Source organism: Rattus rattus, chromosome 16 (assembly GCF_011064425.1).
Source record: "Rattus rattus isolate New Zealand chromosome 16, Rrattus_CSIRO_v1, whole genome shotgun sequence".
In the NCBI taxonomy this organism is placed as follows: Eukaryota; Metazoa; Chordata; class Mammalia; order Rodentia; family Muridae; genus Rattus; species Rattus rattus.
In genome coordinates this window covers 7,939,626-7,966,451 of record NC_046169.1, presented here as the reverse complement: position 1 = coordinate 7,966,451, position 26,826 = coordinate 7,939,626, and the positions used below count along the sequence as shown (strand labels likewise).

Here is a 26,826-nt window from a genome sequence, read left to right as displayed (position 1 = left end):
TGATCCTTGGAGAAGTAGACACAGGTGACCTCAGTTAAATTTGTGTAAATTTAGGGGTCTGTACCTAGGCAGGCTTCCTGACGCTGAGCTGCATCTCAACACCAGATGTTGACATATTTTATTATTCTTAAGATTAAAATTTTTGTTTAATTTTCGTTAGGGTTTCTGTGTAGCCCTGGTTGTTGGGAGTTTCACATTATAGATCAGATCTGGCTTAATCTCACAGAGATCCATCTGCCTCTGCCTTCTGTGTGGGGATTAAAAGTTGTTGAAACTAGCACCTGGGTAGAATAACGTTTTAAATCTACATTTTTATTTTAAGTGATTTATTATTTATTATTTTTTACTTTAAAAATATTTAATATTAATATTTTTCTTTTGTGTAAAGATTTAATTACTTTAAATTTTTACTCAGATTTAATTTTTTTTTCCTTGTTCAAGTTTATTTGTAAAAAAGTAGCAGGACACTGGTCATCTGTAAATAGTGTGTAGGTAGGTGTGTCACAGTAGTCGCCTGTCTTCACACTGGCAGGAGCCTTCACGGGGCTCTTTACAGGGCCTGGGCACCTTTAGGCCTGGGCTGGAGCTGAAGCCTGACCTTAGCTGGAGCTTTTAATACTGCCCTTGGTTTGAACCTTTGGGCTTTTGTTGGAACCTCCGACCCTTGGGCTATGTAGCTTCAAATCTTCTTCCAAGCTTGGGGTGAGTTTATGAAAGCCAGACAGCTGAGTTGGCGGCTGAGCCCTTGGCATCTTGGGTTTGACTGCCTGAGCTTCACGAGGGCCTTGATGGCTTCAGCGCCGCGGCACTCACTGCCTTGGTACTTGTTACCGCATCTTCCCAGGGCCTTTCTTGTTGTGCTTCTTGGCAAAGCTCATGTTCCTCAGGAACTTGGGGTCGACCCCCATGAGAGAATCGTATCTTTGTGACCGGGGTTTCTTGATGCCATTTCTGTGCCATTTGTGGGACCGGTTTTGTGTGGTGTGGTTCTTGGATTTGGCCATGGTAAGCCGCGGCTCCCGCAGTGCCTGGGCCGTATTTGATTTTTAACGTATAGGACACTGTCACTATCTTCGGACAGACCAGAAGAGGGCATCAGATCCCATTACAGATGGCTATGAGCCACCATGTGGTTGCTGGGAATTGAACTCAGGACCTCTGGAAGAGCAGTCAGTGCTCTTAACCGCTGAGCCATCTCTCCAGCCCTGTATTTAATATTTAAGCCTCTACTTTCAATACTTTTAATTCTGTTTCTGTCCATGTGTGTGTTACTCTGTACATGATTGTAGAGGATCGTATTGAATATCCCTGGACCTGCTGTTACAGGTGGCTGTGAGTCATCCTAGGAACCAAACTTGGGTCCACTGCAAGAGCAACACGTGCTCTTAACTGTGGAGCAATCTCTTCAGCCCCTTGCAGTATTTCAAATATTCAAAATCATAGAAAATTGTATAGGTAACTCTCACGTATATACATCTAGACTGGGCAAATTTCCACTTGTTGTTTCTAAGTCTTTCAGGGCTGTTTTGTCTTTAATCGACTCATTGTGTCTTGAATGACGTTACCTGTTAATTTACAAAGACTCCATTGTTTCCCTGATCAGAACCCCAAAGCTGGACTGGGAACTCCTGTGACCGTGTATTGTATAAGCAGAGTGAGGGCCCTGCAGCACTAGGATCGAAGTCTGTGTGTGGCTCTCACTTCAGAACCTGGTTCATCAGCTCTCTTCCCTTCCACAGGTTGTTCGATGGTCAAACGCCTCTGTTTGCCATCACGGACACAGAAATGATCAAGAGTGTGCTAGTGAAGGAAAGCTTTTCTGTCTTCACAAACCGGCGGGTAGGTCATATTGTTTTCTCACTCATTTATTTATTTATTCATTCACTTTGCATCCTGACTGCATCTTTCCTTTCCTCCCAGTCCCTCCCTTACTGATCCCTCCTCTTCTCCTCAGAGAAGGGGAAGTCCCACTTGTGAACCACCTTGCCATGGGATATCCAGTAGCATCATGACTAAGAGCATCCTCTCACACTGATGCCCAACCAGACAGTCCAGCTAGGGGATGAGATCCAATGGCTGTCAACCAATTCCCGAGACAGCTCCAGCTCCAGTTGGTAGGGGACCCACCAAGACCAGGCTACATCTGCCACAAATGTTCAGGGAGCCTAAGTCCAGACCCTGTAATCACTTTTTTTGTGGCTCAGTCTTTGTGAATCCCAAGGTCCCAGGTTAGTTGACTTTGTAGGTTTTCTTGTGGTGTTCTCGACACTCCTGGCTTACTCAATCCTAACCCCTACTCTTCCACATGACTCTTTTATCCCCGCACATATTTTAGCAAGATCTATCTTTTGGGTGGATGGTTTTGTGTATGAACTGCTCTGTCCCCTCTTTCCTCTGGTAGTCCTGCCTGACTACAGGAGGTGACATTTCAGTCTCCATATCCCTAGCTACTAGGAGTCTTAGGTAGGGTTACCCCCAAAGACTTCTCAGGACCTCTTCCTTACCAGGTTTCTGGCTAGTCACAGAGATGCCTCCCCCCAGATTCCTATTCTATCTCCCAGCCCTCTCTAACCCATCCACACCTTATCTTCATCCCTGTTCCCCTCCCTAACCCCTTTCCCATCCAGTTTCCTTCCTCCATGCCCTCCCATGTCTATTTTGTTTCCTCTTCTGTGTGAGATTCAGTCTTCCTCCCTTGTGTCTTTCTTATTACTTAGTTTCTTTGCATCTCTAGTCTTTAGCGTGGTTACCCTGTACTTCTCGGCTAAAATACACTCATAAGATAACATCCCATGTGAGTCTTTTTGCATCTGGGGTACTTCACTGAGGATATTTTCTACTTCAGTCCATTTGCCTCCTAGAGCTTGCTTCTAGCAATTCTAGCCAAAACCCTTTCAGACTTCTAGATTCAAACACATCCCTCCCTCCCCTTCCTTATGAGACCTTTGCCTCAAAAAGTACCATAGAGAGTTATAGAGAAAGATGCCTGACCTCTGTTCTCACATGAGCATACATGGGCATGCGCACTAGTCTTCATGTGTACACTCATATACATAGAGACACACACACAGACACACAGACAGACACACACCATATAAAGACATCCTTTACATATTGCTCATGTTGTAAATACAGACCTGGAGAACTTGTCTGATGCCAAGTTCACTTTCTATCTCTCTCTAAGCCTAATGCCTTGGTACAGCTCTGGAGTTCGACTAAGGCTTGTTCTCATCTTCTCCCTAACCATGGACCTAGTTTTCCAACTACAGAGAAATTTACATTTAAAAGAATTCTGGGGGTTGGGGATTTAGCTCAGTGGTAGAGCGCTTGCCTAGCAAGCACAAGGCCCTGGGTTCAGTCCCCAGCTCCGAAAAAAAGAAAAAAAAAGAATTCTGGAGTATAAAGGGATAGAACCATAATAGGTAGCTGAGAAGGCACCTAATTTCTCATAGCCTGGGAGGCATTCTGACATTGGCTTTTTGTTTGGACTCCAGGATCTTGGCCCAGTGGGGATTATGGGGAAAGCCATCTCTGTATCTAAGGATGAGGAGTGGAAGAGATATAGAACCTTGCTGTCCCCCACGTTCACCAGTGGAAAACTCAAGGAGGTGAGTGAAATTCTTTTAAGTGCAGCCTGTGTGACTGGAGTCCCCATCGTAACTGCGGATGGTTTTTTGTTTTGTTTAGATGTTCCCCATCATTGAACAGTATGGAGACATTTTGGTAAAATACTTGAGGCAAGAGAAAGGCAAGCCTGTCCCTGTGAAAGAGTGAGTGCTGGTCCATCACTGTGGTTCTGGGAGATGAAGGATAACTGGGGTGCTGCTTACACAGTCTAGCCACTTGTCCTTGTCCCTTTGGACACCAGATGACATTATATACCGTTTAAAAGGGAACAAGTGTGACAGTAAGAAGTTTGCAGGGGTAGAGGGTGGGTAGGCTGGGAAGGGCTAGATCCATACTCACAAGGATTTGCCTGTCTCCTGAGAATATGAATATTTCCCACTCCCTGATGCATCTGTTAAATTCCCATACCTCTCTCCCCCCAGAGTGTTTGGTGCCTACAGCATGGATGTGATCACCAGCACGTCATTTGGAGTGAATGTTGATTCCCTCAACAACCCGAAGGATCCTTTTGTGGAGAAAGCCAAGAAGCTCTTAAGATTTGATTTTTTGGATCCGTTGTTCTTGTCAGTAGGTATGTGGATGGTTCTTCTGCCTTGTGTCCCATTGCTCTTATCTGTGGTCATGTTTGTCAGTTCTGCCTTTCTCTTCCTCACTTCCCTGATTGTAGGGCTCTAGTGGTGTATAGTTCATCTGCCATGTAATTCATCCCCTAAAGGCACAGTTCAGTATTTTCAGTGCATTCAGAGACATGTAGACCAATTACTTCTGTTTTTGAACATTTTTCTTTGAGACAGGGTCTCACCATTTGCTCTAACTGGCCTGAAAATTGCTCTGTATACCAGGCTGTGCTTGAACTTACAGTGATCCCTCTACCTCTGCCTCTTGAGCGCTGGGATTACATTGTTCACTTCTGAGTCCTGGTTTTATTTTAGAATTCTTTCATTTGTATAAATACAAGTTTGGCTCTCTATAAATCCAGAACTCTCCATGGTTGCAAGATTATAAGGCACGATATTGACTACACCCACCCCTAATTCTAACTTCCCATATCGCTTAGATACTGAGACACATCTTCCTCCCCATTTCCTGTCTCTTTCTTTGCTTCGGTATCCAGTCCATACAATTCAGTGCTGCCTGCTAGGTGCAGGCTGTCAGTTCAGGTGAGGACCATGCCATCTCCAGGAAATGGTTCCTCGCTCCCCATTCCTGGCTCTGACTTTATTTCCACTCCCTCCTTCATGATGTTCCTTGGGCTTTGATGTGTGAGGTGCTAATATAGATGCTCCATTTAGGGTACAGCAGTAAACAGCCCCTCATTCTCAGTACTCTCATTTCTTAGGGATCAACATTGAGTGAAGGCCCACCTGGTCCATTACCAATGTCAGTCATAGTGTACTCTGTTCTAGCTATGTTGTAACCTTCCAGGAATCTTGACCTAAGCAACCACCAGTTTACTTCTTCTATATCTGTGTATTCTGGGCATTCCACATCAATGAGATCATAGACTATGGGGTGTCTGTACAGGCCTCTTTCATTTAGCACAATATTAAATAAAGCGAATGTTACTATGTCCAGTGTTTGTGATTTTTTTTCTTTCTGAGTGTCGGTCACCTGTCCTTGAGCTTGGCTTTTTAAAAATTTCTTTTTTAATTTTTTTGAGACAGAGTTTCACTGTATAGCCCTGACTGTTCGTTTTGTGTCTGTGTGACTTGGTGTTTTTGTGTCATGTGTAGATCAGAGGATAACTTGCAGCAGTTGGTTCTGCCCTTCACAGGGTGGGTTCCAGGGATCAAACAGGTAGTCAGTCTTCTCTGCAGGAACCTTTAGCTATTGTGCCATCCTAATGGCCCTTGTATTTTCTTTGTGAATCCACATGAACTCCAGGAGTTGAGTTAAACTTAAGCATCACATGGCAGCTTTGGTTACTCCAACATGTGGAAGCAGCAGTATAGTTCTGACCCAGCGTGAGCCAGGTCCTGGAGAGATGGTTTCTTGTTGAGACACTGGTGACTTGTTCTTGGGATTGCTTTATGATTTATTTAAATGAAACTTGCATTTCCTTTAAACCTTATTTTTTCTTTTCCAGTACTCTTTCCATTCCTCACGCCAGTATATGAGATGTTAAATATCTGCGTGTTCCCAAAAGATTCAATAGAATTTTTCAAAAAATTTGTGTACAGAATGAAGGAAACCTGCCTGGATTCTGTGCAGAGAAGGTAATGAGTGGTGGTTTCAAGAGAGGGTCACATTTGACAACATGTTGGAATAGGTAATGCAATGATAGACAGATATGGCTAGACTTAGAGAGAAAGAATATTTATATTTTCTGGGGGAGGAGAAGTTAGATTTTTAAAATGTTGATTGAGAATAAGCCAGGAATTAACCCTTAGCAATAAGAATGGAGATAGAGTACTACTCATAAGGACCGAAATAAAGAAAAAAAAAATCAGCATGGCATAAGACCTGACCAAGAGCACAGATGGAACAGGATCTCTCAAAACTCTATCCTTTGCTGAGGAGCAATTGGCAGTTGATAGTTGTGAAGGGAGGGTGTGGACACTGGTAGGTTTCCCATGTGTCCGTGGATGGTCCCACAGCCATGCATGTGTGTGCATGACTAGTGGGACTCAATGGGTGATTTAGAAGAGGGCCCGGACTGTGGAAAAGAAATACTACAGACTACAGATGATAGAGAAGGAATTTGATGGAGGAAATAATGGGGTGGAGATGACCGTATCTGGTTGTATACATGTATGAAACTTTCCAATAACAAATAAAAATGATTAAAAAGGGGAAATGCTATTTTCTTCTCCTTCAAAAACATTTTCAAAAATTTAGAGTAATTGCTTAAAGTCCTATCTCTTGTAGTTTACTGTAAAAGTGGCTGATGTGGAAGCTAGAAACTTCCTGATTTAGCCATTCCTGCTTTTGATCCTTGATGACTCAAGCAATCATAGCCACAGTTTTGAATTTATGGGAGCCATGTTCTCAGGCAGGAGAGAATTATGCTTCTGCACTTCTGATCCACCTCTGACCTCTGACCTTGCCCTTGCCCTTCTACTTTTTCAACTTCTCCTTCTGTTTCCAGCATCGAGTGGATTTTCTTCAGCTGATGATGAATGCTCATAATGATTCTAAAGACAAAGAATCTCATACAGGTAAGCAAGTCCTTCCTGGTTCGTGGTCAAGGAAGCTCTTGGGAAGTAGATGGACTGCACAAGTGCTTTTCTAAGTAGAATGATACCTCTGCCGAGTTACTGAAAGACAGACATGGCTGTTATCAACATGGAATTTTCTGGATGCACATGGGCATAAGTTAGCTCCTAACATAAAGTGTGGTCATGATGGACATCTCCAGTGGTCTGTGTGTTAACTGCATGAGCACATGTGTAGTTTGTGTCTTTCCCAGCACACAGTCTCAGACCTCTGCCTAGACTCTATGTCTAATCATCCTGTCAGGGGGCATGTACCCAAATGTTGCTGAACCTCTCTGTGAGACCCTGTTGGGCACGTTTTCTCTACCCTAATCCATGGTAAAGATTTACTTTTCCTTTACGTGATGTGTAAATAGCTCCTGGGGAAACCCTCTTGAACAAACGCACTGGTTCTCTTTATTTTTTTATGCACTCAAAAATCAGAGACTTAAAGTTCTTGTCATACTTTTTTGGTTAGAGTCAGACCAAAGTATTTTATATTATTTGTGGCTATTGTGAAGGGTGTCATTTCCCTAATTTCTTTCTCAGCCCGTTTATCCTTTGGTAGAGGAAGGCTACTGATTTGTCTGAGTTAATTTTATATCCAGCCCCTTTCCTGAAGTCGTTTATCAGGGTTAGTAGTTCTCTGGTGGAGGTTTTGGGGTCACTTAAGTATACTATCATATCATCTGCAGATAGTGATATTTTGACTTTTCTTTCCCATTTGTATCTCTTTGGCCTCCTTTTGTTAACTGATTGCTCTGGCTAGGACTTTGAGTATTATATTGGATGGGTATGGAGATAATGGGCAGCCTTGCCAGTCCCTGATTTTAGTGGGGTTGCCTCAAGTTTCTCTCTATTTAGTTTGATTCTGGCTACTGATTTGCTGTATATGGCTTTTACTATGTTTATGTATGGGCCTTGAATTCCTGATCTTTCCAAGACTTTTAACATGAAGAGGTGTTGAATTTTGTCAAATGCTTTCTCAGGATCTAATGAGATGATCATGTGTTTTTTTTCTTTGAGTTTGTTTATACAGTGTATTACTTTGATGGGTTTATGTGTATTGAACCATCCCTGCCTCCCTGTGATGAAGTCTACTTGATCATGATGGTAGATCTTTTTGATTTGTTCTTGGATTTGGTTTGCAGGAATTTTATTAATTTTTTCATCGATATTCATAAGGAAATTGGTCTGAAGTTCTCTTTCTTTGTTGGGTCTCTGTGTGGTTTAGGTATGAGTATGATTGTGGCTTCACAGAACAAATTAGATAGTGTTCCTTCTGTTTCTATTTTGTGAAGTAGTTTGAAGAGTATTGGTATTAGACTGTCTTTGAAGGTCTGATAGAATTCTGCACTGATCCTGGGCTTCTTCTGGTTGGGAGACTTTTAATGACTGCTTCTATTTCTTTAGGGGTTATGTGATTGTTTAGATGGTTTATCTGATCCTGATTGAACTTTGGTATCTGGTACCTGTCTAGAAAATTGTCTATTTCTTCCATTTTTCCCGTTTTACTGAGTATAAGCTTTTACAGTAGGATCTGATGATTTTTCAGATTTCCTTGGGTTCCGTTGTTATGCCTCCCTTTTCATTTCTGATTTTGTTAATTTGGCTACTCTCTTTGTGCTCTGCTCTTAGTCTGGCTAAGGGTTTATCTATTTTGTTGATTTTCTAAAAGGACCAGCTCCTGGTTTGTTGATTATTTGTATAGTTCCTTTTGTTTCTACCTGGTTGATTTATATCCTGAGTGTGATTATTTCCTGCCATCTACTCCTCTTGGGTGTACTTGCTTCTTTTTGGTTCAATGATTTCAGATGTGCTGTCTAGCTACTAGTGTATGCTCTCTCCAGTTTCTTTTTGGAGGCACTCAGAGCTATAAGTTTCCTCCTAGCACTGCTTTCATTGTGTCCCATAAATTTGGGTATGTTTTGCCTTCATTTTCATTAAATTCTAAAAAGTCTTTAATTTCTTTCTTTCTTTCTTCTTTGACCAAGTTATTACTGAGTAGAGTGTTGTTCACCTTCCATGTGTATGTGGGCTTTTTTTGTTTTTGTTTTTGTTTTTGTTTTTGTAGTTATCGATGACAAGCCTTTGTCTGCGGTGATCTGATAGGATGCATGGGATTATTTCAATCTTCTTGTATCTGTCAAGGTCTGTTTTGTGACAGATTTTATGGTCAGTTTTGGAGAAGTCCCATGAGATGCTGAGAAGAAGATATATTCTTCTGTTTTATGACGAAATGTTCTATAGATCTGTTATATGGATTTGGTTCATAACTACTGTTAGTTTTATTGTGTCTCTGTTTAGTTTCTGTTTCTATGATCTGTCCACTGATGAGAGTGGGGTGTTGAAGTTTCCCACTATTATTGTGTGAGGTACAATGTGTGGTTTAATCTTTAGTAAAGTTTCTTTTATAAATGTGGTTGCCCTTGCATTTGGAACATAGATGTCCAGAATTGAGAGTTCATCTTGGTAGATTTTTCCTTTGGTGAGTATGAAGTGTCCTTCCTTATTTGTTTTGATAACTTTTGGTTGATAGTTGATTTTATTTAATATTAGAATGGCTACTCCAACTTGTTTCTTGGTACCATTTGCTTGGAAAATTGTTTTGCAGTCTTTTACTCTAAGGTAGTGCCTGTCTTAGTCACTGAGGTACCCTGTATGCAGCAAAATGCCAGGTCCTGTTTATGTATTAAGTCTGTTAGTCTTTGTCTCTTTATTCGATAATTGAATCCATTCACGTTAAGAGTTATTAAGGAAAAGTGATCATTGTTTCTTGTTTTTTGTTCTCAGAGTTTCAATTACATTTGTGTCGGTTTCTTCTTATGGGTTTGTTGAAAGAAATTACTTTCTTGATATTTTTAGGGTGTAGTTTCTCTCTTTGTGTTGAACTTTTCCATCTATTATCCTTTGTAGGGATTTGTGTAAAGATATTGTAAAAATTTGGTTTTGTAATGGAATTTCTTGGTTTCTCCATCTATGTTAATTGAGAGTTTTGCTGGATATAGTAACCTGGGCTGACATTTGTGTTCTCTTAGGGTCCGTATGTCATCTTCTCAGTATTTTCTGGCTTTCATAGTCTCTGGTGAGAAGTCTGGTGTAATTCTGATAGGTTACTTGATCTTTCCCCCTTATTGCTTTTAATATTTTCTTTGCTTTGTGCATTTGGTGTTTTGATTATTATGTGATGGGAGGAATTTCTTGTATGTTCATGGGAATCTCTTTCTTTAGGTTAGGGAAGTTTTCTTCTACAATTTTGTTGAAGATATTTACTGTCCCTTTAAGTTGGGAGTCTTTGGTCTTTTCTGTACCCATTATCCTTAGATTTGGTCTTCTCGTTGTGTCCTAGAATTCCTGGATGCTTTGTTAGGATTTTTTTTGCATTTCTATGTTCTTTGATGGTTGTGTCAATTTTTTTTAACGATATCTTTTGCACCCGAGATTCTCTTGTACCTCTTATATTCTGTTGGTGAATTTACGACTCCTGATCTTTTTCTTAGATTTTCTATCTCCAGAGTTTTCTTCATTTGTGATTTACTTATTGTTTCTATTTCCAATTTTATATTCTGGATAGTTTTGTTCAATTCTTTCACCCATTTTGTTGTGTTTTCCTGTCATTCTTTAAGGGATGTCTGTGCTTCCTCTTTAAGGGATTCTACCAGTTTATTTGTGTTCTCCTGTATTTCTTTAAGGTAGTTATTTAAGTCCTCCTTAAAGTCTTCTATCATCATCATGAAATATGACTTTAAATCTGAATCTTGCTTTTATGGTGTTTTGGGGAATCCAGGACTTGCTGTAGTGGGAGAACTGGGTTCTGATGATGTCAAATAGCCTTGGTTTTTGTTGCTTAGGTTCTTTTATCTTTCTTTTTATTTTTCTTTTTTTTAAACATTTTTCTCTTTTATTATATATTTTTAAAGTTACATTTCAAATGTTATCCCCTTTCCCAATTTCCCCACAGAAACCCGCTATCTCCCTCTGCTTTCCCTCTGCTCCCCCTGCCTACTCCATCCCACCTCCCTGCCCTGACATTCCCCTACACTGGAGCATCACATCTTGACAGGACCAAGGGCTTCTCCTCATATTGATATCCAACAAGGCCATCCTCTGTTACATATGTGACTGGAGCCATAAGTCCATCCTTTTGTATTCTTGGGATGGTGGTTTAGTCCCTGGGAACTCTGGGGCATCTGGCTGGTTGATATTGTTTTTCTTCCTATGGGGTTGCAAACCTCTTCAGCTCTTTCAGTCCTTTCTCTAACTCCTCTATTGTGGACTCTGTTCTCAGTTCAATGGTTGGCTGTAAACATTTGTTCAGGCTCTGCCAGAGCCTCCCAGCATGCACTCCTTGGCAGATGCAATATTGTCTGGGTTTGGTGGCTGTATATGGGATTGTTGCTTAGTTTCTTGTGCTTGTCTCTCATCATCTTTTTATGTCTGGTGTTAGTTGGTCTTGCTGTCTCTAATGAGAGCCTGTTCCTCCTGTGAGCCAGTGAACTTAGGAATGTCAGTGCTGCTGGGAGACCAGCTCTCTCTTGGCAGATTTTGGGTCTGGAGATCTTTGCCTCGGGGTTAACTTCGGGATGCAGATAGAGACCGGAAGGATCCTGTCCCCATTTGTCTGCAGTTCCTGAGCCCTGTGGTCTCCTGGTTGGTCACTCTTTGGCCAGTTATTGGAGCAAAAGTGTTTGTCTCATCTGTAAACTTAGGAGTACAGCAGTCATGGGATACCAGCTCTCTCAGGGTGGTATTTGGGTCCAGAGAACTGTGCCACATGGTTAACTCTGAGGTGCAAATTGAAGCCAGAGGCCCTTTTTATTTTTGATTGCTTAAATAAATATTAATTTTGAAGATAGCCACTGAGTGTGGGTTTCTAGTCCAGTTTAGGTTTAGGAGACATCCTGACATGACTTATGATTCTCTCCTCATCTCCTCTGTGATGGTCCATTCTGACATGACTTACCTGAGATGTTTTCTTACATCCAGCCCTATCCGATACGGAGATCACAGCCCAGTCAATTATTTTTATTTTTGCTGGATATGAACCCACCAGCAGCACACTTTCCTTTGTCCTGCATTCCCTGGCCACTCACCCAGATACACAGAAGAAACTGCAGGAGGAGATCGACAGGGCTCTGCCCAATAAGGTGAGAGGATGGTGTAGGAGGAAAAAGGAAAAGCCTCAACAAAGACCCTTTCTTGTCACCTGCAATGGTGTGTGTGTGTGTGTGTGTGTGTGTGTGTGTGTGTGTGTAAAGGTTAGAGGACATCTTTGAGTTTGGTCCTTGTTTTCTACCTTGTTTTGCACAGGGTTTCATTGTTTTGTTACTGTATATATCAGGCATCCTGGCCCCTGAATTTTATGGAATCTCCAGTTGTCACTTTCTTTCTTTGCTGTGTGAGCACTAAGATTACAAATGTGTGTATATTTGTGTGTGTGTGTGTGTGTGTGTGTGTGTGTGTGTGTGTATTAGTACGTGTCAGTTTTAAGTAGATCCTGAACTGAGGTCCTTATACTTGCATAGCAAGCACATAAATCACTGAGCCATCTTTCCAATTCCAGTATTTTTTACATGTATGTATATATGTATACATGTATATGTGTATGTATGTATGTATGTATGTATGTATGTACATGAGTGTATATACATATGTGGGAATGTGTGCTGCATCATGTGTGTGGAGTTCAAAGGACAACTTGAAGGAACTGGTTTTCTCTTTCCACTATGTAAAATTTAGGGGTCCAAATCTGGTCAGGTGCCTTTGCTCATTGAGCTGTCTCAGCAGCCCTTGATAATTTGTAACAAGAACATAAGCGCTATTTTTTCCCAGCACCATTTAGTAATTATCATAAAAGGGCCCCAAAAGGAGAAATGAGCAATAAGTCCTCTATGGCAACAGAAGGTTGTTGTGACACAGGGCTTGGACTGGTGTGTCTATTATCTAGAACCACAGAGTTCCAAGCAAGCAACATCCACATAAACTGTGTGATGTTAAAGATATACAGTTATCATTCAGCTCTCTGCATTTCCTGTTGGATCTGTTGTGTCCCAGCTTCTGTGCAACGAGTAAGACTAGCCTGGGCCTTGACTAAGCTGCATGGATTGACTCAGCTCTGTGCCATGGTTCCCCCTATCTATTTATAGTTATAAGTAAAGAAGCCAAGGTGTGAACCTGGTGTCCATCTCTTTATTTCTCTCTGTATGTATGTAAATGTGTACACACAGGTGTGTGTGTGTGTGTGTGTGTGTGTGTGTGTGTGTGTGTAGGTCACAGACCTACATTGGGTATATTTCTAAACCCCTTTTCACCATGTGTTTTGAGATAGGCTCTTCTGGTAAACCTGGAACATATCAACTTGGTTAGGCTGTCTAGCCAATGAGCATCAGTCACATTCTATTTCAGTCTATGTACTGCTGGGAATATAGATGGGTGCCACAGTGTCAGGATTTATGGATGATTTATACGTGAACTTTGGCACATAAGACTGAATGCTAGACATTTAAATAATTGAGATATCTTCCAGGTACCAAGTGATAGTTATTCAAATCACTTTGTAAGGAACTTGAGAAATGGCACAATGATTAAGAGCACTGGCTGCTGTTCCATAGGATGCATCCATATTTGAGTCCCAGCATAAAAATGACTGCTCCCCATAGTTACAGGAGATCTGATTTCCTCCTTTGGCTTCTGTGGGCACTGTTACTCAAGTGGCATGCATAAACATATGGAAGCAAAACACCTACATATATAAAATGAAACAGTTTAACAAACCTTTTAAAATTTATTGTAAGTACTAACTAAGATCCTGTGAGTTGCTGAGCTTGACTTTGGGCCCACTGAGAATTCAACACTAGACACAGTTGAAAGTTAATCTAAAATCTTTTTCTTCTTCCCAGGCACCTCCCACCTATGATACTGTGATGGAAATGGAATACCTGGATATGGTGTTGAATGAAACCCTCAGATTGTATCCAATTGGTAATAGACTTGAGAGAGTCTGTAAAGAAGATGTTGAAATCAATGGTGTGTTTATGCCCAAAGGGTCAATAGTGATGATTCCATCTTATGCTCTTCAGCATGATCCACAACACTGGCCAGAGCCTGAGGAATTTCGCCCAGAAAGGTACCAGAACCTCATTCTGCACTATGCAGGCCTGTGTATGCTATGATGTCTCTTACAGGAAGATGATCCAAGTTTGATTTTGCATCCACTCTGTGAGGAGAATGGCAGAGAGAGGGAAAGAAAGAGAGAAGAGGGGAAGTGAGATGGGAAGAAAATAAGACCAGTTAAATACAGAATGTTTTCTGCCTTCTTCCTTAAGTAGTTAATGAACAACTTCGATGTGAAGCAGGGACTCACTTTTCCTGTAGTGGAAATGAAATGTGCTTCTCAGGGTTGTGACAGAACATCATCCTAAATGGATTTTTAGTGTTTAAAGATGTAGTTCCTTTCTTGTTTCTTTTTACTTTCTGACAATCACATGAATGGATAATGGATTCTGGTCATTTTCACCTCACACTGCCCTGTCTTTTCTCCCTTCCATTCATGTGGAATCCCTGTCTGTCTTCAACCAGTCCTCCTCCTGGTTTTTCTTTTTTGTGATTTATTGTAACTTTTGAGTTTACTTATGGTTGCTTGCATAAGCATATGTGTTGGAGTTCTATTAAGGAGAATGGTCAACTCACCAGTGGCTGCACTAGTGAAGGAAAACTTATCCCTCACCCACCAAGCATTTATTTTAAACAGCTCCTGAGGGAGGTGGCATCTCATGGGCTCCCTTTCCCACCCATGCTGGAATTGATGATATGTCTAGTCTTATGTAGGCACCCACAGCTGCTGTGAGTTGATGAGTGCAATAGGTGTGTCATGTCTGAAAGGCAGTACTTCACAACACCCATTTCCTGTCCTGGCTCTAACATTCTGCCTGCCCCTCCCTCTGTGATGTTTCCTGAGCTTTGGAGGGGGTGATCACTCCACCACCACTTCTCAGCAGTATGACCAGTCAAGAGTTTCTGTGTTCACTGCATCTCATTGCAAACTGAAGCTTTTCTGGCAAAGGCTGAGATCAGTACTAAGTTTTGTGTGTAAAGATAAATATTTAGAAAGCATTTTGGTCCCATGTCCATTTAGCAAAACAATAGTACTACATTCTTTTCTATAATGTCTGGAGCCATGGGATTTTGACTAGATTTTCAGTGCTAGGCATTAATTGACCCTCTAAAGAACCAGAAAATGGTTGGTTCCCCCTACCCCATAATATCCCTATTCTACTAGTGTGTGCCCACACAAGGATGCATTGTTTTCAAACAGCATTTATCTTATCTCAACCATATGGAGACACTTTTAAGATAAGTGGAATGGAAAGGGTATTTAGTGTAAAATTCTCAGTGCCAAATATCTGCAAGCAGACGTTCAATGAACCTTTCCCAAGCCACCTGTGTGTTACTGATTAGATGCCAAAAGGTAACTTCACATGTGTAGCTCTTATGCTTTTATCCTATATCAACTTGTCTTCTATTGTTATGTTTCCAGGTTCAGCAAGGAGAACAAGGGCAGCATTGATCCTTATGTATATATGCCCTTTGGAAATGGACCCAGGAACTGCATTGGCATGAGGTTTGCTCTCATGAATATGAAACTCGCTCTCACTAAAGTTCTGCAAAACTTCTCCTTCCAGCCTTGTAAGGAAACACAGGTGAGGGCAAAACTATTTCTACAAATAGTGTTTTATGGTAGGAAGTTTTCCAACTGAATGTTCTGTGCATAAAAATGATAATGTATGTTTGAGGTTTAATAATCTGTTTTCTGGCCAAATGGGCTATTGTATCCAGGTATTAACTAAGGAGCCTTTGGTCCTATGTCTGTATAGAATAGAACTTAATATTACAAAGAGTCAGTGTATGTCAGTGGGACAGGATTCCATGCATTATATTTGAAATTCTAATCATGTCCATTGGAGAATGGTATGTCATGTAATATTCATAAGTGCAATGCTCATATATTCAATATTTGTTGCATGTTGCACTCTTCTTTCAGAGCTCACAGAAACCCCCTTCTCACAGTCTTTTCAACCAGTCTATGTAGATTAGAATCTATTTAAAACATGGTGTCTGAGATGTTTCTCTGTTGGCAAAATGTTTACCTGTCATAAACAAATCTATGTTTCTAATCTAATGTCATGAACAAGCTATGATATTATATACCTGTAAACCCTGCAGTCAGGAGTTAGAGGCTAGAGGATCAGAATTTCAAGAAGCCTTTATCCACTTAGCATATTTGAAGCCAACATGGGCTATGTGTCTCAAAAAGAAACCAGAAACTCAAGATGTCTGATCTTTTTTGAAATTCTAATACAATTTACCCAGAGTGTGGCTTTAAAAGCTCACCTCTGATTTCCCATGTGATGACAAGTTGAGAATCAATATTTTAAAAGACATTTGCTGGGTCTCATGAGATGGCTCAGTTGATAAGAGCACTTGCTGCTCTTTGAACTGACTTGAATTTAGTTTCCAGTACCCTCACGGTGGCTCATAACCATTTGTAAGTCTAGTTCCAGGGTGTCTGTTGGCCTACTCTGGCTTCTCTTGACATTTCCCACTTGCGACATATGCAATGTGCAGGCAAAATGCTTCTATACATATAATTAGTTTTTAAAAAAGTTGCATGTTATGATAAACTTTAACTTAATGGGACATCTTAATGATTTTGACTGATTTCTCAGGAAAGCTGCTCTAGAAAATAGGTAGTCATTGTATTTCCATAAATTATGTATCTTTATTCCCCCTTTTATTCTGCTCTCATGCTTCAAGTTCTTGTTCACTCTGTAAATTAGTCTTCCTCTTAGGTTTCTCTCCTTATTTACTCCATATTCAACTTTTGGGTTTTGAACACTGTTTTCATCACGCATATGTCATTAAACCTCCAGTTTTTTAATGTTTGTTTCTCTGCATCGAAGGATATTCCCTCTCTTTTGCATATCACCTCATATTATTCTGTCCACATACTCCCAATGGTTCTTTTAAAACATTTTTTCTTTTATTGGATATTTTTAAATTTACATTTCAAATGTTATTCCCTTTCCTGGTTTCCTGGACATAAGCCCCCTAACCCATCCCACTCCCCTTCTTCTATAACGGTGTTCCCCTCCTAACCCACCCTTCTTCTCATACCCTACCCCCCGACATTCTCCTACATTGGGGGTGCAACCTTGCCAGGATCAAGGACTTCTCCTTCCATTGGTGTTCAACCAGGTCCTCCTCTGCTATATATGCAGCTGTAGCCATGGGTCAGTCCATGTATATTCTTTGGGTAGTGGTTTAGTCCCTCGGAGTTCTGGTTGGTTGGAATTGTTGTTCTTATGGGGTTGCAAGTCTCTTCAGCTCTTTCAATCCTTTCTCTAATTCCTCCAATGGGGGTCCCATTCTCAGTTTAATAGTCTGCTGCTAGCATTTGCCTCTCTATTTGACATGCTCTGACTGTGTCTCTCAGAAGACATCTATATCCGGCTCCTGTTAGCATGCACTTCTTAGCTTCATCAATCTTATCTAGTTTTGGTGGGGCCACATATGGTGCAGGCTCTGAATGGCTGCTCCAAACTTTGCCTCTATATCCTTTCCTGTGAATATTTTTGTTCCCCTTTTAAGGAGTGAAGCATCCGCACTTTGTCATCCTTCTTCTTGAGCTTCATGTTGTCTGTGGATTGTATCTTGGGGTATTCAAGCTTTTGGGCTAATATTCACTTATCAGTGAGTGCATACCATGTGTATTTTTCTGTGATTGGTTTACCTCACTCACGATGATATTTTTTAGTTCCATCCATTAGCCTATGAATTTCTTGGAGTCATTGTTTTTGATAGCTAAGTATTATTCCTTTATGTAAATGTACCACAATTTCTTTATCCATTCTTCTTTTGAATGGTATCTGGGTTCTTTCCAGCTTCTGGTTATTATAAATAAGGCTGCTATAAACATAGTGGAGTATGTGTCTTTGTTATATGTTGGAGCATCTTTTGGGTATATGCCCAGGAGTGGTATACCTAGGTCGTCAGGTAGTACAGTGTCCAATTTTCTGAGGAACCTCCAGACTGATTTCCAGAGAGGTTGCAATCCCACCAACAATGGAGGAGTGTTCCTCTTTCTCCACATCTTCACCAGCATGTGTTGTCACCTGAGTTTTTGATCTTTGGCATTCTGACTGGTATGAGGTAGAATCTCAGGGTTGTTTTGATTTTCATTTCCCTGATGACTAAGGATGTTGAACATTTATTTATGTACTTCTCAGCCATTTGATATTCCTCAGCTGAGAATTCTTTGTTTAATTCTGCACCTCATTTTAAAATAGGGTTATTTGGTTCTCTAGAGTCTAACTTTTTGAGTTTTTCTGTATATTTTGAATATTAGGCCTCTATCCAATGTAGGATTGGTTAAGAGCTTTTCCCAGTCTGTTGGTTGTTGTTTTGTCCTAATGACCGTATCCTTTGCCTTACAGAAGCTTTGCAGTTTTATGTGATCCCATTTGTTGATTCTTGATCTTAGAGCATAAGCCATTGATGTTTTGTTCAGGAAAATTTCCCCAGTGCCCAGTTGTTGAAAATTCTATCTTTTTCCCCATTGGATGATTTTAACTCCTTTGTCCAAGATCACTTGATCATAGATGTGTGAGTTCATTTCTGGGTCTTCAATTTTATTCCACTGATCTACCTGCCTGTCTCTGTACCAATACCATACTGTTTTTATCACTATTTCTCTGTAATACTGCTTGAGTCAGGGATGTTGATTCCCCCAGTAGTTCTTTTATTGTTGAGTATAGTTTTGCTATCTTGGATTTTGTGTTATTCAAATGAATTTTCAAATTGCTCTTTCTAACTCTATGATGAATTGAGTTGGAATTTTGATTGGGATTGGATTGAATCTGTATTGCATTTTGCTTTTGGCAAAATGGCCATTTTTACTATATTAATCATGCCAATCCATGAGCATGGGAGATCTTTCCATCTTCTGAGATCTTCAATTTCTTTCTTCAAAGACTTGAAGTTCTTGTCATACAGATCTTTCATTTGCTTGGTTAAAGTCACACTGAGGTATTTTATGGTTTTGGGAGTATTGTGAAGGGTGCCATTTCCCTCATTTCTTTCTCAGCCTGTTTATCCTTTGAGTAGAGGAAGGCTACTGATTTGTTTGAGTTAATTTTATACCCATTTACTTTGGTGACATTGTTTATGAGGATTAGTAGTTCTCTGGTGGAACTTTTGGGGTCACTTAAGTGTACTACCATATCATCTGCAAATAGTGATGTTTTGACTTCTTCTTTTCCAATTTTTATCCATTTCACCTCTTTTCCTTGTCTGATTGCTCTGGCTAGGTCTTTGAGTACTATGTTGAATAAGTAGGGAGAGAGTGGGCAGCCTTGTCTAATCCCTGATTTTAGTGGGATTGCTTCAAGTTTCCCTCCATTTAGTTTAATGTTAGCTACTGGTTAGCTGTATATTGGTTTGACTATGTTTACATTTGGGCCTTGAATTCCTGATTTTTCCAGGGCTTTTATCATGAAGAGGTGTTGAATTTTGTCAATGCTTTCTCAGCATCTAATGAAATGATCATGTGTTTTTTTTCCTTTGAGTTTGTTTACATAGTAGATTACATTGATGGATTTCTGTATGTTGAACCATCCCTGCACCTCTGGGATGAACCTTATTTGATCATGATGGATGATGATTTTTATGTATTCTTGGATTCAGGTTGCCAGAATTTTATTGAGTATTTTTACGTCAATATTCATTGGGGAAATTGGTCTCAAGTTCTTTTCCTTTGTTGGGTCTTTATGTGGTTTAGGTATGAGTGTAATTGTGGCTTCATAGAATGAAGTGCTCTGTTTCTATTTTGTGGAATAGTTTGGATAGTATTGGTATGAGGTCTTCCTGTAGGTCTGATAGAATTCTGCACTAAAGCCATCTGATCCTGGGTTCTTTTTGGTTGGGAGACTTTTAATAACTGCTTCTATTTCTCTAGCAGTTATGAGGTTGTTTATATGGTGTATATGTTCCTGATTTAACTTTGGTACCTCGTATTTGTACAGAAAATTGTCCATTTCCTCCAAATTTTCCAGTTTTGTTGAATATAGGCTTTTGTAGTAGGATCTGATAATTTTTTGAATTTCCTCAGATTCTGTTGTTATGTCTCCCTTTTTATTTCTGATTTTGTTAATTTGAATCCACTCTCTGTGTCCTCTGTTAGTCTGGCTAAGGGTTTATCTATCTTGTTGATTTTCTCAAAGAACCAGCTCTTGGTTTTGTTGATTTTTTTGTATAGTCCTTTTTGTTTCTACTTGGTTGATTTCAGCTCTGAGTTTGATTATTTCCTGTCTTCTACTCCTCTTGGGTGTATTTGCTTCTTTTTGTTCTAGAGCTTTTAGGTGTGCTGTCAAGCTGCTCATGTATGCTCTCTCCTGTTTCTTTTTGGAGGCACTCAGAGTTATGAGTTTTCCTCTTAGCTCTGTTTTCATTGTGCCCATAAGTTTGGGTACGTTGTGTCTTCATTTTCATTAAATTCTAAAAAGTCTTTAATTTTTTCTTCATTTCTTCATTGACAAAGTTATCATTGGTAGAGCGTTGTTCAACTTCCATGTGTATGTGGGTTTTCTCTCATTTTTGTTGTTATTGAAGACCAGCTTTAGTCCGTGGTGATCTGATAGGATGCATGGGATTATTTCTATCTTCTTGTATCTATTGAGGCTTGTTTTGGCTAATTATATGGTCAATTTTAGAGAAGGTTCCATGAGGTGCTGAAAAGAAGGTATATTCTTTTGTTTTAGGATGAAATGTTCTGTAAGTATCTGTTAAGTCCATATGGTTTATAACTTCTATTAGTTTCCCTATGTTTTTGTTTAGTGTCTGTTTCCATGATCTGTCTATTGATGAGAGTGGTGTGTTGAAATCTCCTACTATTATTGTGTGAGGTGCAATATGTGTTTTAGAGCTTTAGTAAGGTTTCTTTTATGAATGTAGGTACCCTTGCATTTGGAGCATAGATATTTAGGATTGAGAATTCATCTTGGTGGATTTTTCCTTTGACGAATATGAAGTGTCCTTCCTTATCTTTTTTTGATAACTTTTGGTTGAAAGTCAATTTTATTCGATATTAGAATGGCTACTCCACCTTGTTTCTTTGGACCATTTGCTTGGAAAGTTGTTTTCCAGTCTTTTACTCCGAGGTAGTTTCTGTCTTTGTCTCTGAAGTGTGTTTCTTGTATGTGGCAAAATGCCGGTTCCTCTTTACATATCCAGCCTGTTAGTCTATGTCTTTTTATTGGGGAATTGAGTTCATTGATGTTAAGAGATATTAAGGAATAGTCAGTGTTGCTTCCAGTATTTTTGTTGTTAGAGGTGGAATTATGTTTGTGTGTCTCTCTCTTTTGGTTTCATTCAATTTTCACATTGAAAATAGAGAGAATGTTTGAAAGTATGGCTTACAGTTAAAATTTTACTTCATAAAAAACAGTAATTTAAAGTTTAACAGGAGCATTCATGTAAATATTTATGTATTTTTTGTATGCCTCCATCAAAAACATGTCTGTAGTACTTAAAATTATAAAAGAGTAAAACCAGACATTTAGAAAAAGCACTTACATTGTATTTTCCTGAATAACTTGTTCTTGTTTCATGTAAAGGCTTTGCTGAAATTATAGGACTTGTACAATTAGAATGTGGCTCCTCTGTATTGATGGGATTTTTTTTTTGACAGATGGACAGATGTGTTTATTCTTTCATTTGTTCCTTAAGGCAGTTATATAGCTTTATCTACACCAAACCTCACTTATTTTCAGACATTATCAGTAAAGCATTTAAAGTATGCACAGGGATTTAGAGAGACAAAACACAGTTCTTGTTTTGAGACTCCACTCTTTCAAGCTCCAGTCATCTTAAGATTGACATGTCTCTGCCTCCATGACAAAATTGCTCCCTACCCTTTCCTGTGATTATAAGATTTATCTATTGGAAGTTTTCCACATTCATTACTGAAGTGTACAATGCATTACTGAAAACCCTGTGGGGTCAGAAATTCCTATGCACCACACACATCCTTGAAGCCAAGAATAGATGCTAGAAAAGCAAGTAACGTATGTCTCCTCCAGAAGAATTTCCGTGAATATGTTGAACCGTATTGGTGACACATGATCTTGGAGCTGAGGATTGTTAATAGAATTGGAATGTATCCTCATATGGTTATTTCCTACATTTGAAAACCAAAATAAATTTTCATGACTTAAAAAATTAATAGGAAATAAAGACTAAGAAAAAGGTAGAAATGAGAAACTTACCTGTTTTATCCTAAATCAGCACAGAACATACGTTGTATAAATCAGCATGAAGGTGTTTTGGGTCCTGGATACATTAAATTCTCAGTCACCATTTTACATAATGTATGTTTGAATACATACTCTTACCATTCAAGTGAGACAGCTTGGAGGATATGACTTTAAATGCAGCCCCCACCCCCTGCATAGCATATTATCCCAAACACTTGGTTTTTTTTTTTTTTACTTTTCTTTTGGTGATGTTGTTGGTTTATTCACTAGTTCTTAATATTCTTTGTTCCCTGTTGCAGATACCTCTGAAATTAAGCAGACAAGGACTTCTTCAACCAGCAAAACCCATCATTCTAAAGGTTGTGCCACGGGATGAAATCATAACTGGATCATGATTTTCCCTCAAGGAGTTCTGCTGAATTCTTCAGAAATGTGGTGTCTAAGAACACCAGACCCTTTAATTTATGTCATGAATAAAATCCAGATGAAATTAGGGCTTAATCGACTTGTTTTGATGCATGGTTAAAGATTCAGTACATCTTTGATCTTTCTCAGTGTCTACAATGTACCCATCTAATATAAAGGAAACGACAAGTCAGTGACAGAACAGGAACTTAACCTTTGGTGATTCTCATGGGACTACCTCCATCCACATCTGGTTGTCTCTGTTAATTTCTTTTGATAGTAACCTTGTCTCTGTAATTTGATCAAGAATTTTTCATGAAAATGTGAACTATTGTGACAACTTTAATTGTAGATTTGGTATCAGATGTTTTAGTTGCATTATTCTACACTAAATGCTACATGGAAAAATGTGAATAAACACTTCTTTAAAAATCCCCATTTTAAAAGTGCTTTCATATTCTTTGACAGCTTTATAGAATGTATTTTGATGATATTAATTCCTTTCTCCTAACTATTCTGAGATTCTATCCCATCTCATTTCCCACCTACTTTATAATCTCTCACACTATTTCAAAACAATACAAAAACAATGGAGTCCAGTTTGTGTTAGATAGCTATTCCTGGGTGTGAGGCCTACCTTGGAGTGTAGTTCATATACCCAGTGTCTTCCTATTGAAGAAAAATCCCCTTTCCTCTCACAGGAGCTCTCAACTGACAATATCCCCTTGGCTAGGGATAGGACCTTGAATTCCTTTCAAGTAGGATTTTGTTGGGTTTGAGCTTTTACAGACTGTGTGAATTTTGTCACAGTCTCTTTGAGTTTATATGTGCACCTGCCATGTTGCATCTGAAAATGCTGTTTCCTTAAATCCATCCACTATCTCTGGCTCTTACAATCTTTCTTCTTTCCATTTTATATAGATCTCTTAGCTTTGAGGAGAGATATATGATTACTTAGATCATACAACTTAGAGTTGTGCATTTCAAAGTCTCTTCATGTTGACAAGTTGTTTTTTTGTTAACTGTTGACTACAGCATGAAGAAGCTTTTCTAATGAGTGATGCACTATTCTATGGATATGGCAGTATTTCAGGAAATCTTTTTATTGCTACATCCATTTAATAGCTCAATAGCAGTAGGTTTTTCTTAGGACACATGATGTATCTAGTCTAAGGTTTGTGGCCTATCAGTTATAGGTTCTACCTCATAGAGTGGGCCTAAAATACAACTTATAACATCATTGGTTATTCCCATAATATTTCCAGTGGGCATGTCTTTTAGGCAGGTCATTATTCTAGCTCAAAGGACCACAGGTAGATGAGAGTGATAATTACTTTTTCCATCCAGTATTGTGTACAGCACCTTCCAGTACTGTGAACACGACACAGTGACCTGAGGGTTTGACATATATCAAGAGGTATGAATCAAGGGAAATAGGAAACAAAATAGTTTTACAAAATATAATAAAAAATTTTATTCCTGGAGAATTTCATATGTGCATACCATGTATTTTGCATACACTTTTTTTTTTTTGGAGCTGGGGACCGAACCCAGGGCCTTGTGCTTGCTAGGCAAGCACTTTACCACTGAGTTAAATCACCAACCCTGCGTACACATGTATATATATCACCTACTCTCCACTCAAATTCCTTTGAATGACCTCCCAAATCTTCCACCCAGCTTTATTTGTTCTTTTCTATTTATAACCCACTGAGTCTAATTAGTGCTACCCCTATATGCATAGCTTGGAACCATCCAGTTCAGCAGAGGGCTACATGCCTGGAGGAAAGATTGATTCTCCATCCTCTGACAGTCGTCAACTATCACAAACTCCTCAGCTATATGATGAGGGTTCATGTGTCTGGGCAGCCCCTGCTGGGATGTTGACTGGCTTGATCTTGGGTGGGTCTTATGTCAGTAAGCAGAGCTTCTGTGACTACATGGGTGTAATGGTGTCATGTCTATCAGACAACAAAGAGCTAAATATTTCTCGCCTTCATAGTCAGTGGTTGTATGAATCTAGTTTAGTTCTGGTCTCTATTGTTAGGACAGAAGAGATCTAATCGTCCTTGACTTTTCCAATTGCTTGGAAATATATACACTCATTTCATCATGAATTGTGTGTGTGTGTGTGTGTTTCATGTTTATGTGTGTGGATATGTATAGAGGCCAGAGGTTGACGTCAGTATGTTTTCCTCAGTGGTTCTCCATTTTATTATTAGCATTTAAATTTACATTTTGGTGTGTGCACACATGCAGATCCACCACAGTGCCTGTGTGGAAGTCATAAGAAAACTGGCAGGGTAGTCTTTGAGTACAAGGCCATTATGTTCTACAGAGTGAGTTCCAACAGTGAAGGCTACACAGAGAAACCCTGTCTGGAAAGACCTAAACCAAACCAGACCAAACCAACCACCTAAACAAACAAAAGTATGGGAATAGTGGCTCTGAGGGTAAATATACTTGCTGCCAAACCTAAGGACTTTAATTGTGTCCCTGGAGATTTCATAGAGAAAAGAGTTGAAAATGCTAATGTTAAAATTGCCTTAACAGTGCATTGAATTGTTTGATCTTGTGACAAAATGTTGTCATTTATAAAACTCATGCCACAGACCATATATTGAATGACAAGAAGTTTGATTTCCTTTCTAACCCCTGAGCTTATAATGTCTTTAAATAAGTTTATGGTTTTGTGTTGGGCTACATTCAGAATTACTCTGGGTACATGTGTTTTGTGGGTCATGAGTTGACTCACCTACAAGTGGTCATATAAGCAGCATTACACATAAGCATCAGTAAATGGACTTCACAGGACTTAGAACATGAATATATTATATGTATATACTTTACAATGTATATATATTATTATATGCATATAATTTATATTTAATTGTACAGCAAACATCTCTGACCTACCAGATAACTTGGAAATCTTGATGGAAGCCCCCCTCCAACTCCAACAATCTTGGTCTGTGTGTCTCAAAAAGCAAACGCCATGCAGATGCTTTGTCCTGCCACCCACATCATCTCTGCTTGAGGCCATGGGAACTGTGGATGCAGCTGAGAATTGATCAGCTGGAGAGCAGGGAGCTATCTCATGGTGTTCCCTGGGTAAGGCAGGAGGCCATAGCTCAGGGACTTCCAGGAATGGCTTCTACTTAGGCTCTCCTGCTCTCAAGGTCTCACCATATCTTGAGATCATCAGATTTGGAATTAAACTTCCAATATACCAACTCTCACGGAACAAAGTACAACCAAAGTATAGCACTTTATGTTTCAATATATAATATGTATAATTTTTTTCTAAAAAACCTTCAAAAGGCTGTAAGTGCATGTGATAGACCATACCTTTGCTTTGCAATAAATCTCAATACATCCACCCCACTCCTCTTTCTCTCTAAGACAAGATCTCCTCATTTAGCCCTGGTTGGCCTAGAACTCGTTATGAAAACTAGGTTCGCTTTGAACTCACTAAGCTCCATCAGCCTCTAGCTCCTGAGTTCTGGGGTTACAGTCATATCCTTCCACCTCAATCTTAGCATTTCCCTATGTCTACATTTGTCTTTTCGAAGCAAAGGCTGTGTGTAGGTTCATCTTTATGATTTACTCTGCTTATTAAAGCTTGTCAGGTGCATGACCCTGCAGACAAGATTGGCTACTAGTAACTTTCTTCTCTAAGCTTCTAGTTTGTGCACATATATTACTATTTCTTTAAGTCCAGCCCTGATTTTGATGATCTCTTTCTGTCTACTCTTCTTTGTCCTTGGGGCCAATTTGTTATTCTTTCAAGGACTTTAAGTGCATCATTTAATTGTTAATATTATATGTCTTTAGTGTATTGATGTATGCACTCATTGTTGAAAACATGGCTCTTTGGATGCCCTTATTGTGTTGCATATACTTCAGTGTTTATAGGATGACTGGATTGTGTTTCATAACTTTGGGCATGTTGTCTTTTCATTTTGTCTATTTGGGTGTGTTATGTTTTCATTGTTATTTATTTGTATTAATTCAAATGTTTTCTTCTTGATTTCTTCTTTGGCCCAACTGCCACTCAGACATGTGATTTTTAGTTTCCATGTGGCTGAGTGCTGTCTTGTAGTTTCTGCCTTTACTGATATCCACTTTTATTCTGGGGTGGTCAGATAGAATGTGGGTGTGATTTCAGTTCCATGAATTTGTTGACACTTGCCTGGGTCTGCAGCTTTCCTTCTCTTCTCTTCTGTGGGCTTCACCCAGAGTCAGATATGGTTATCATCCTCAGATACCATTGGAATTACTGGAGCTACAAC

General features: G+C 39.5%; 1 protein-coding gene across 1 annotated transcript in view; it reads left to right on the top strand.

Annotated features, from left to right (window-relative positions):
- LOC116885383 (cytochrome P450 3A1-like) overlaps nucleotides 1–22,980 on the top strand; it is a 32,661-nt gene extending 9,681 nt beyond the window's left edge. The window contains 8 exon segments of the mRNA XM_032886662.1: nucleotides 3,688–3,770; nucleotides 4,050–4,198; nucleotides 5,714–5,850; nucleotides 6,716–6,785; nucleotides 11,808–11,968; nucleotides 13,721–13,947; nucleotides 15,358–15,520; nucleotides 22,429–22,980. Coding sequence (XP_032742553.1) covers nucleotides 3,688–3,770; nucleotides 4,050–4,198; nucleotides 5,714–5,850; nucleotides 6,716–6,785; nucleotides 11,808–11,968; nucleotides 13,721–13,947; nucleotides 15,358–15,520; nucleotides 22,429–22,524 — 1,086 coding nt within the window. The 3' untranslated portion in view covers nucleotides 22,525–22,980.
- Nucleotides 22,981–26,826: the final 3,846 nt, after the last annotated feature.